Source organism: Sus scrofa, chromosome 18 (assembly GCF_054392235.1).
Source record: "Sus scrofa isolate SSC_HxYL_T2T_F1_AM1 chromosome 18, Sscrofa_HxYL_maternal_Yorkshire_Landrace_v2.0, whole genome shotgun sequence".
NCBI classification, from domain to species: Eukaryota; Metazoa; Chordata; class Mammalia; order Artiodactyla; family Suidae; genus Sus; species Sus scrofa.
In genome coordinates, this window is record NC_139400.1 from 23,045,023 (window position 1) to 23,057,488 (window position 12,466).

At 38.9% G+C, this 12,466-nt stretch overlaps 2 protein-coding genes across 6 annotated transcripts in view; one reads left to right on the top strand and one right to left on the bottom strand.

Moving 5' to 3' along the window:
- CYREN (cell cycle regulator of NHEJ) overlaps window positions 1-12,466 on the top strand; it is a 139,007-nt gene that overhangs the window by 33,822 nt on the left and 92,719 nt on the right. The window lies entirely within an intron of this gene.
- Window positions 5,257-12,466, bottom strand: part of AGBL3 (AGBL carboxypeptidase 3) — a 99,377-nt gene continuing 92,167 nt past the window's right edge. The window contains exon 19 of the mRNA XM_085005399.1: window positions 5,257-6,987. Within this exon, the coding sequence (XP_084861525.1) occupies window positions 6,576-6,987 (412 nt within the window). The 3' untranslated portion in view covers window positions 5,257-6,575. The remainder of the gene's footprint in view (window positions 6,988-12,466) is intronic.

Here is a 12,466-nt window from a genome sequence, read left to right on the forward strand (position 1 = left end):
CCGAACCCGAACCTCATGGTTCCTAGTCGGATTTGTTAACCACTGCACCACGACGGGAACTCCCAAGAATGTGTATTCTGTTTCTTTTGGATGAAATGTCCTATAAATATCTATTAAGTCCATGTGGTTTAATGTATCATTCAGGGCCTGTGTTTCCTTATTGATTTTCTGTCTGGTTGATCTGTCCATTGCTGTAAGTGGGGTGTTAAAGTCCCCCACTATGATTGTGTTATTGTTGATTTCTCCTTTTAAGGTTGTTAGCAGTTCCCTTATATATTGTGGTGAACCTGTGTTGGGTGCGTAGATATTTAAAATTTTTGTAACATCTTGGATTGATCCTTTAATCATTATGTAATGTCCTTCTTTGTCCCTGAGAATATAAAGTCTATTTTGTCTGATATGAGTATTGCTACTCCAGCTTTCTTTTGATCCCTGTTTGCATGAAATATTTTCTTCCACCCTCTCACTTTCAATTTGTATGTGTCCCTAGAAGTGAAGTGGGTCTCTTGAAGACAGCATTTATATGGGTCTTGTTTTCGTATCCATTCAGCCAGTCTGTGTCTTTTCGTTGGGGTGTTTAGTCCATTCACATTTAAGGTAATTATTGATATGTATGTTCTTACTGCCATTTTATTGATTACTTTGGATTTGTTTTTGCTGCTCTTTTTCCTTTCCTTCTTCTCTTGCTCTTTTCTGCCTATAGAAGTTCCTTTAGTATTTGTTGTAAGGCTGGTTTAGTGTTGTTGAATTCTTTCAGCTTTTGCTTATCTGTGAAGGTTTTGATTTCTCCTTCACATCTGAATGAGAGCCTTGCTGGGTAGAGTAATCTTGGTTGGAGGTTTTTTCCTTTCATCACATTGAGTATATCACGCCACTCCCTTCTGGCCTGCAGAGTTTCTGTTGAAAACTCTGCCGATAACCTTATCAGGGTTCCCGTGTATGTTATTTGTTTCTTTTCCCTAGCTGCTTCCAAGATTTTCTCATTGTCTTTAATTTTGGTCAGTTTGATTAGTATGTGTCTCAGGGTGTTCCTCCTTGGGTTTATTTTGTATGGTACTCGTTGTGCTGCCTGCATTTGAGTGAGTGATTCCTTCCCCATGTTAGGGAAGTTTTCAGCTCTTATCTCTTGGAATCTTTTTTCTGTCTCCTTCTCTCTCTCTTCTCCTTCTGGCACCCCTATAATATGGATGTTGGTGCGTTTCACGTTGTCCCAGAGTTCTCTGAGACTCTCTTCATTTCTTTTCGATCTTTTTTCTCTTTTCTGTTCTGCATCTGTAATTTCCACTAATCTGTCCTCCACCTCGCTTATTCGTTCTTCTGCCCCCTGTATTCTGCTGTTGGCTGCTTCTAGTGAATTTTTTATTTCAGTTATTGTATTTTGCATCTCTTCTTGTTTCAGTTTTATATCTTGTATCTCTTTGGTCAGTGTTTCCTGTAAGTTATCCATCTTTGCCTCCAGTTTATTTCCAATGTCTTGTATCATCTTCACCATCAACAGTCTAAAGTCTTTTTCCTGGAGGCTGAGAATCTCCTCCTCACTTAGCTGTTTTTCTGGGGTTTTTTCTTTCTCCCTCATCTGGGTTATAGTTCTCTGTCTTTTCATTTTTATAGGTTTTTGGTGTGGCGACCTTCTTAGAGGTAATAGAGCTGTAACCTCTCTTACTTCTGATGTCTGCCCCCCTGTGGGTGACGTCAGTATGGGGGCTTGCTGTAGGCTTCCTGATGGGAGGGGCTGATGCCTGCCCACTGGTGGGTGGAGCAGATTCTAATCCCTCAGGTGGGTGGGGCTTAGTCTCTGGATGGGATTAGAGGCAGCTCTGTGCCTGAGGGGTCTTTAGGTAGCTGTTTACTAGGGGCGGGGCTGTGATCCCACCTGGGTTGTTGTTTGCCCTGGGACTTCTCAGTGGCTGGCTGACGGGTGGGGCCAGATTTTCCCTAAATGACCACCTCCAGAGAAAGGCACTGCTTCTGAATATTCCCGAGAGCTTTGCTTTCAATGTCCTTCCCTCACAACAAGCCACGTTCACCCCTGTTTTCCCAGGATGTCCTCCAAGAACTGCAGCCAGGTTTGACCCAGATTCCCTTGGAGACTTTGCTTTGCCCTGGGACTCAGTGCACGCGAAAGTCTGTGTGCTTCTTTTAAGAATTGGGTCCCCGTTTCCCCCAGTCCCATGGAGCTCTTGCGCACAAGCCCCACTGGCGTTCAATGCCAGAAGCTCCGGGGCTCTTTCTCCCCATGTCAGATCCCCACACGAGAGAGTTTGATGTGTGGCTCAGAACTCTCACTCCTGTAGGTGAGTCTCTGTGACCCAGTTAGTTTCCAGTCTGTGGAGCTTCCCACCCAGGAGGTATGGGGTTGTTTATATCGCAAAATCGCCCCTCCTACCTCTTGATGTGTCCTCCTCTTTTTCTTCTGGAGTAGGGTATCTTTTTTAAGGTTTCCGGTCCATTTTGGTGAAGTGTGCTCAGTCTTTAGTTGTGAATTTTGTTGTTTTTAGGAGAGAAGTTGAGCTCCCGTCCTTCTATTCCGCCATCTTAATCTATCTTTTATTTCTTTAAACAGAATCTCATTCTTAGTATCAAGCTGACAGACTCAGGCCCAGAGCCTCTTTTGTCCATCACCTAGGACTCTGCCATGAGCCGTTCTCTCCACACAGCCTGTGCCCAAAGAAGAAAGGCTAGAACAGTCAGCCTGGTCTGGGAATCCTAGAGGGTGCCAGGGTTGGGTCAGTGGTTCACCTAGGAATGTGGGGAACAGAGGCTGTTATCAGCCTTGAGGGTGAGGGGTGAAGATGGCTAAATGCTTGGCCAGTTACGTGATAACTGTTTCTTTGTTTACAATTTATTAATTTGGAAGTGAAATTGCCAACTAAGAGTTATAACATATTTCTGAAAATAAATTCAGCCATGGTATAGGAAGAGATATTTGCATGGGGCAAAAACGACTTAGGTAGATCTCTCTTATATGCAGAAAGGGTGCTCACCTTTTTGGGATAAAAATGAAATGTAACTTTTTTGGTGGTGGTGGCCAGGTCATCCTTATCTTAAAGCCTAATTATAAAAGAACAATTCAGTGATGTCAGGATGAATGCCCCAGAGTTAGTTTATGTCTTCATTTCATCTTATAAAGCCCTTCTGCTTCAGTCAGTAGCATCACTGCCAACTTTGGAACCCATGCTCTACCAGGCATCACTGCTGTCATGTGTGAGGAACCAAAGACAATACAGTATCTGGGTCATGTCTGAAGAAAGGGTGGGATCACAGCACATACTGAGCCCTCCTGTCAGTGGCCTCCAATTTTAAAGGATTTTTTTTTTTTTTTTTGCTGGACATGGAATTCAAGGTTGTCAATACCACACTCTTGATTAATGTGTCTTTATAGAAAGTCTTTTAAGTCTTGTAGTTGGGTAACATTAGTCCTCTGACTTCTTCTCTTTCAATATTGTGTTGGATATTCTGAATCTGTAATCATTCTATATAAACTTTAGAATTTAGTTTGTCGATAATTTACTAAAATTTTGGTTGGGATTTCATTGCATCTAGATCAAGTTGGGAAGAACTGATATCTCAACCACAATAAGTCTTTCTATCCATGAACATGGAATATCTCTCCATTTATTTATATCTTTGATTTCTTTCAAGTTTTGTAGTATTCCTCATATAGAACTTGAACATATTAGATTTATACCTAAGTATTTAAATTTTTGGTGCAAATGTAAATGGTATCGTGTTTTTAATTTCAAATTCCAGTATTCATTGCTAGTATATAAGACAGTGATCTACTTTTGTATGTTAACTTTGTATTTTTCAACTTTGCTATAATTGCTTATTACTTCTAGCAGGTTTGATTTTGGGTGGTGATTCTTTGGAGTTCTCTGTAAAGATAGATAATCATATATTCTATGAAGAAATACAGTTTTATTTCTTTCTCTTAGTTCCTTGTCTTATTGAATTACATAGGTGTTCCAGTATGGTGTTGAATAGGAACGGGAAAGCAATTATCTTTGCCTTGTTTCTGATCTTAACAGGGAACTATTGAGTTTCATCATTAAGTATGATGTGGGCTGTATATTTTTTTGGTAGACAGTCTGTCAAATTGAGGAAGTGCCCTCCATTCTTATTTTGCCAAGAATTTTTAATCATGGATGGGTGTGAGATATTGCCAAATTCTTTTTTTGTATCTATTGATGTTATAATTTTTCTTCCTTATTCTGTTGATGTGATGGATTATATTGATATCTGAATGTTAAACCTTGCTTACCTACCTAGAATAAAACCTATTTGACTGTGGTATATAATCTTTTGTATACATTGTTGGATTCTATTTTCTAATGTTTTGTTGAGGATTTTTTCATCTGTGTCACAAGAGATAGTGGTCTGTAATTTTTCTTTCTTGTAATATATTTGTCTGGTTTTAGTGTTAGGGTAATGCTGGCCCCATAGGATATATTAGGAAGTTGTCTCTCTACTTGTATCTTCTGGAAGAGATTGTAGAGAATTGATATAATTTCTTACTTAAAGTGTTGATAGAATTCGTCAGTGAACTCATCTGGGTTGGTGATTTCTCTCTAGGCAGGTTATTATTTATTGATTAAACTCCCTTAATTGATATAGGCCTATTTAAATTATCTATTTCTTTTTGTGTGAATTTTGGCAGATTGTGACTTTCAAGGTATTGGTCCATTTCATCTAGGTTATGAAATTTGTGGGTCCAGAGTTGTTCATAATATTCCTTTATTATCCTTTTAATTTCTTCTTTTTTGGTCGCACCCATGGCATGTGGAAGTTCCTGAGCCATGGATCAAACCTGTGCCACAGCAGCAACCCAAGCTGCTGCAGTGACAACACGGGATCCTTAACCTTCTGCACCACAAGATAACTCTGTATTCTTTAAATTTCTATGGGATAAGTATTGGTGGCCCCTCTTTTATTTCTGCTGTTAGTCAATTTTCTTTTTTTCCTAGTTACCATTGCTAGATGTTTATAAATTTTACCGACAATGGAATATTATTCACCATAAAAAGAAATGAGCTATCAAGCTATGAAAAGACATGGTAGAACTTATATGGATATTACTAAGTGCAAGAAGACAATCTGAAAAGGCTACATACTCTATGATTCCTACTATGTGATATTTTGGAAAAGGCAAAACTGTGGAGACAGTAAAAAGATCAGTGGTTGCCAGGGTTTAGGGAGGAGAGTGGGATGAAGAGGCAAAGCATAGAGAATTTTTAGGTCAGTGAAACTACTCCTGTGTGATACTATTATGGTGGATACATTTTATTATACATTTGTCCAAGCCACAGATTGTATAACACCAAGAGCAAACCCAACTGTAAACTATGGACTCTGGACGATAATGATGTATCAACGCAGGTTCATCCGTTGTAACAAATGACTCATTCTGGTGGGTGATGGTGATAACAGGAAGGCCGTGCAGCTGTGGGCACTCGGGGCTACAAGGGGAAATTGCTGTACCTTCTGATCAATATTGCTGTGAACCTAAAACTTCTCTAAAAATAAAGTCTGTTAAAACCAGGACACAACAGTTACTCCTTTAACATCCCGCTGGGCTCTCCTTGAACCCTCTTTGGCTCCCAAAGATACTGTGGAGAGCAGACCACCCAACCTCATCTTCCTGGTTCCATTTTGCCCCCGTGACCTAATTAAGCTTGTGGCTTATAGCAGGAACACACCCTCCTACCTGATCCTCGGTAGCCTCTTCCTGTCATGGATGCCACGGCTGACCTGCAGCTCCAGGCTGACGCACTCTGTTTTCTCACTTACCACGTGCATCTTAGTTGCCTGGCATACCTGTTCCTCTGCAGTGTCCTTTAGGAATCTCACTAGTACTCACTGTCTCATGAGTGACAGACTGTGAGGTGTCCCATTTGTTTTCCACATTAAAAAAGGGCTGGAGATGTATGCTTTTACATTTTTTTGCTAAATTTTGAGACATTAAATGACTGCTTAAACCATAGTCCATGCATTTATGTTCCCTTTGGTGCCACACTTTTACTCTGTGCAGTTAACATCTTTTAAAATGAAATCTTTTCTCTAATTGTTGGAGTGCTTCACTTACCTCTTGACAATGCACTGTTTTATCCTGAGTTATTTCAGTCATGTGCGGTAGTGAAAATACAGGAATGTCCTTTGTATCACTGACGGTTTCTAGGACACTGCACATAGGACTGATTCATGAAAGTGCCTAGAGCGACGTCCCTGTCGGTGATCATACCTGTTACTCCCTCCTCGGGGGCTTAGTCTTTTGGCGTATGAATAAATCAAAGTAGGAGTTTTCTTTCCATCTTGACAAAGTTAAATAGAAGTATCTATGTGAGCTTTAATTTTCTATATTTTCTCTTATTTCTTTTTAACTCTTTGAAAGCCATTCTTACTAAAGCAGATGGGATATCTAAAATTTATAGTTTAGTACATGCACATGAACTACACGTGTAGGGGGTGGGATGAGGATGAAGGGACAGGGAGGGCTTTTCTGTTTCTTTCTTTTGCCTTTTACTATGTCAGCATATGTTATCTTTGATCTGCAGTTGTCAGAGCAGCTTAAAGCTAGATTACTTGTCCCTTCGCAACTTCAGGCGAAAGGTGGGTTGTTCATCCTTCGTTTTTGGTTGCTCTCCCTTATTTTTAGCGAGATGGGGGGCATTTTGCATAGAGCCCTGCTGGTTGGATTCTTCAGCTTGCAGACTCTTGTCTGTGTCCTTCTCAGAACACGGGGGAAGAGTCTTGCATTTTCTGCTGACAGGTTTCACGTCTTTAGTCTTGGTGGCCTTGACTTGAGAATGTTTTTTCCTCTTCTTGGGCCCTTTGAGAGGTGACAAGCTTTCAGATGACTTCTGAGACACAGCCTGGAGCCATTCCGAAGAGCTTCCTGTAAGATCCCTTTGGCTTATCAAGGGAGGATTTCTGGGTGGTGTCCAGGATGTGCTGTATTTCTTTACATGTATGTAACTAGATGGGTTTAGTCTAGGAAAGAAATGAAATAGGTGAGTTTTTGTCCACTGTGAACCCTAAGTATTTGTAGTCCTCAGGCATTGTCATAGTATAAATCCTATTTTTTCCCTTTGGTGAATTCATTCTCCTTTAAGACTTTTACCTTCATCGCTATTAGAATGATCTAGCTGCTGGTCATGACTTTTCAGCGCTCCTCCAGTCTGGTATTTCTGAGTGCCTAGAGGATGTATATATTTCAGTATAACTTCCCTGGCCCCAGACTCCAATGTAATAGCTCCTTACTTTCACATCTAGTTGAAATAAATTCTCTTTCATTTAGAATAGAATGTTCTCTAAAATTCCACTTTGCTCTAAAGATCTACTTTGTTTATTCTATTAGAATGAACTCAGTATACATGCTCTAAGGTTGTTTTTTTTTCTCCTATAGTCAGTAAAAAGACTGATAAAAGTCCAAGACAGGGAAGTTTTCCTCAAGAGAGGGAAGTTTTATAATTACTAATTGTAGCTACCTAAAGTCTCTCAGTTTTTCTTTAGAATTCCATCTGAACTATACTTTTAATTAAACTCTTAATATTGAGATAATTATAGACTCACCTACAGTTGGAACAAATAATAGAGATTCCATATAGCCCTCACCCAGTTTCCCCCAAATGTAATACTTGCACAACTATAGCCAGTAGCACAATCAGGATGTTGCCATTGATATAGTCAAGACACAGTATAGTTTCTGCTGTGGTGCAGTGGGTGGGGATCTGACGCCAATGGCTCGGTCCCCAGTTTGATCCCCAGCCTGGCACAGTGGGTGAAGGATCTGGTGTTGCCACAGCTCTGGCGTAGGCCGCAGCTGTGGCTCAGGTTTGACCCCTGGCCCAGGAACATCCATAAGCTGTGGGTGTGGCCCCCCCAAAAAAGGTACAGACCCATTTCTTCATGTTTCCCTTCTACTGTCATTCCGACCTTCCTCCTTGCCCATCCCCTCCTTAACTCCTGGTGATCAGTCTGTTGTCCAAATGACGTAATTTTGTTATTTCAGGAATGTTATATCAGTGGCATCATATTCTGTATAACCTTTGGGGATTGGCTTTTTTCACCCAGCATAATTCTTTGGGGATTCATCCAAGTTGTTTTATGTAGGGTAGTTCATTCCTTATTGTTGCTGATGAGTAGTCCATGGCGTGGATGTAGCAGTTTGTTTAATGATTCGTCCACTGAAGGACATTTGGATTGTTTCCAGTTTATGGCTATTAACAAACATTTGTGTATAGGTTTTTAAGTGAACATAAACCTTCATTTCTCTGGGACTAATGCCCAGCAGACCCTTTGATAGTTATATGTTTGATTTTATGTGTCTGTTTCTTTTGTCTATTTTTTTTTAGGGCTGCACACGCGGCATATGGAGGTTCCCAAGCTAGGGGTCCAATCAGAGCTATAGCTGTCGGCCTACACCACAGCCACAGCAACACCTGATCCAAGCCACATCTGTGACCTACACCACAGCTCACAGCAACGCCAGATCCTTAACCCACTAAGCAAGGTCAGGGATCGAACCTGCAACCTCATGGTTCCTAGTCATGTTCGTTTCTGCTGCGCCACAACGAGAACTCCCTATGTTTGATTTTTAAAGAAACTGCCAAACTGTTTTCCAGAGAGTCTGTACCATTTCACATTACTATCAGCAATCTATGCATTCTCCTCAGCATTTGGTGTTATCACTATTATTTTTTATTGTAGCCATTATGATAGATAGGTACTGATTATCTCACTGAAGTTTTTAATTTGCATTTCCCTAATGGCTAATGACATGGAACAATTTTTCATGTGGTTATGTGCCATCAGTATATTCTGTTTGGTGAAATATCAATTCATGTCTCTTGCCTATTTTCTAAATGAACTACTTGTTTTCTTACTGTTAATTTTTTTTTCTGCTTATATGTTTTGATTTTATTCATTATTGTTTTTTAATTTTAATTATTAAAAATTGAAGTATAGTTAATTTACAGTGTGTTAATTTCTGGTGTACAGCAGAGTGGTTCAGACATGTGTGTGTGTGTATTTACGTATTCTTTTCCATTATGGTTTATTACATAATATTGAATATAGTTCCCGGTGCTATATGGTGGGCTCTTGTTTTTTAATCTATTTTATATATAGTAGTTTGTATCTGCTAATCCCACACTCCTGATTTATCTCTTCCCTATGCTCTTTCCCCTTTGTTAACCATAAGTTTATTTTCTGTGTCTGTAAGTCCGTTTCTGTTTTATAAATGAGTTCATTTGTATCATATTTTAGATTCCACAATCAATTGATATATGACATTTATCTTGGCCTGACTTAACTGCACTTAGTATGATAATCACTAGGTCTATCCATGTTGCTGCAAATGGCATTATTTCATTTTTTTAATGGCTGAGTAGTATTCGTGTGTGTGTGTGAGAATAAAACCACATCTTTATCCATTCATCTCTTGATGGACATTTAGGTCGCCCCCATGTCTTGGCTATTGTAAATACTGCTGCTATGAACACTGGGGTACCTGCCTCTTTTCAAGTCAGGCTTCCCTCTAATATATGCCCAGGAGGGAGACTGCCAGGTCACACAGCAACTCTACTTTTACTTTTTTTAAGGAACCTCCACACTCTTTTCCATAGCAGCTCCACCAATCTACATTCCCACCAACAGTGTAGGAGGGTTTGCTTTTCTCAACATCCTCTCCAGCATTTCTTATTTGCACACTTTTTAATGATGGCCATTCTCATGGGTGTAAGGTGATACCTCATTGTAGTTTTGATTTGCATTTCTCTAATAATTAGCAATGATGAGCATCTTTTCATGTGCCTATGGGCCATCTATATGTCTTCTTTGGAGGAATGTCTATTTAGGTCTTCTGCCTATTTTTGTTTGTTTGTTTGGGTTGTTAGTTTTTTTTTTATATTGAGCTATATGGGTTGTTGGTATATTTTGGAATTTAATCCCTTGTTGGTTGCCTCATTTGCAAATATTTTCTCCCAGTCCATAGCTTGTCTTTTCATTTTTTAATGGTTTCCTTTGTTGTGCAGAAGCTTCTAAGTTTGATTAGATCCCATTTGTTTATTTTTGCTTTTATTTCTTTTGCCTTGGGAGACTAACCTAAGAGAACATTGCTGTGATTTATGTCAGAGAATGTTTTGCCCATGTTCTCTTCTAGATTCTGTGGTGTTGTGTCTTATATTTAAGTCTTTAAGCCATTTTGAGTTTATTTTTGTGTAGGGTGTGAGGGTGTGTTCTAATTTCATTAATTTACATGCAGCTGTCCAACTTTCCCAACATCACCTGCTGGAGAGACTTTTTCCCATTTTATAGTCTTGTCTCCTTTGTCCATGCTTAATGGACTAGAGGTGTGCGTTTATGTCTGGGCTCTCTGTTCTGTTCCATTGATCCACATGTTGGTTTTTGTACCAGTATTATACTGTCTTGATTACTGTAGCTTTGTAGTGTAGTCTAAAGTCTGGGGGAGTTACACCTCCTGCTTTGCTCTTTTTTGTCAGGTTTGCTTTGGCTATTCTGGGTCTCTCATAATTCCATATAAATTTTAGGATTATTTGTTCTAGTTCTGTGAAAAATGTCTTGGGTCATTTGAGAGAGATTACATTAATTCTGGTAAATTGCTTTGGATAGTAGGGCCATTTTAACAGTATTCACTCTTCCAATCCAAGAGCAAGGGACATCTTTCCATTTCTTTGAATCATCTTCAGTTTCCTTTGTCAGTGTGTTATGGTTCTCAGTGTATAGATCGTTCACCTCCTGGTCAGATTTATTCCTGAATATTTTATTTTATTTTGATGATATTTTAAAAGGGATTTTTTTAAACTTTCCCTTTATGATACTTTATTGTTAGTGTAAAGAAACACAACAGATTTCTGTATGTTAAATTAATATCCTGCTGCCTCGCTGAATTCATTTATCAGTTCTAGTAGTTTTTGTTTGGAGTCTTCAGGGTTTTATATATGTATAGTATCATGTTATCTTCATATAATGACAATTTTACCTCTTCATTTCCAATTTGGATACTTTTTAGTTCTTTGTCTTGTCTGTTTGCCATGGCTAGGACCTCCAATACTATTATGAACAGAAGTGGTGAGAGTGGGTATTCTTGTCTTGTTCCAGATTTTAGTGGGAACGTTTTCAGTGTTTCACCATTAAGTATTATGTTTGCTGTGGGTTATTATAAATAGCTTTTATTATGTTGAGATGTGTTCTCTCTATACCCACTTTGGTGGGAGGTTGTTTTTTTTTTTATCATGAATGGATGTGAATTTTGTCAAATGCTTTTTCTGAATCTATTGGGCTGATCATGTGGTTTTGTCTTTTCTTTTGTTGCTATGGTGTATCACATTGATTTGTATATATTGAACCACCTTTGTGACCCTGGGATGAATCCAACTTGATTGTGGTTTATGATCTTTTTTATGTGTTTTTAGATTTGGTTTGCTAATATTTTGTCAAGAATTTTTGCATCTGGCCTGTAACTTCCTTTTTTGGTAGAATCTTTGTCTGGTTTTGGTATTGGAATAATGGTAGCTTCATTGAATGACTTTGGGAGTGTTTCCTACTCTTCAGTCTGGAAGAGTTTGACAAGGATCTACTGTATATGTTCTTTTTTGTATGTTTGGTAAAATTCCTCAGTGAAGTCATCTGGCCCTGGACTTTTGGCAGTTTTTTTATTTTTGTTTTTTTAATTACAGATTCTATTTCACTTCTAGTGATTAGTCTGTCCAGATTATCTATTAATTCTTGATTCAGTTTTGATGGGATATATATTTCTAAAAACCTGTCTATTTCTTGTAGCTTGTCCAATTTGTTGGCATATGATTATTTATAGTAGTCTTTTATGATTTTTTGTATTTCTGTGGTATTGGTTGTTATTTCTCCTTTTTCATTTTTTATTTTGAGTCCCCCCCCCCCCTTTTTTTTTTTTTTTTTGGGCTGCACCTGCAGCATATGGAAGTTCCCAGGCTGGGGGGTCCAATCAGAGCTTTAGCTGCTGGCCTACGCCACAGCCAAAGCAATGCGGGATGTGAGTTGCATCTGTGACCTACACCACAGCTCATGGCAACGCAGGATCCTTAACCCACTGAGCAAGGTCAGGGATCAAACCCACATACTCATGGATCCTAGTCCGGTTCGTTAACTGCTGAGCCACGAAGGGAACTCCAAGTTTTCTATTGTTTTTAATCTCTATTTTATTTATTTCCTCTCTGACCTTTATTATTTTCTTCCTTTTGATGACTTCTAGATTTTGTTTGTTATTTTTGTAATTCTTTTAGGTAGCAGGTTAGGTTGTCTGAGATTTTTCTTGTTTTCTGAGAAAGACCTGTATCACTATGATTTTCCCTCTTAAGGACTGCTTTTACTGAATCTCATAGATTTTTTTTCTTTTTCTTTTTTCTTTTTTTTTTTTTTTTTTTTTTGCTTCTTAGGGCCACACAAGCAACATATGGAAGTTCCCAGGCTA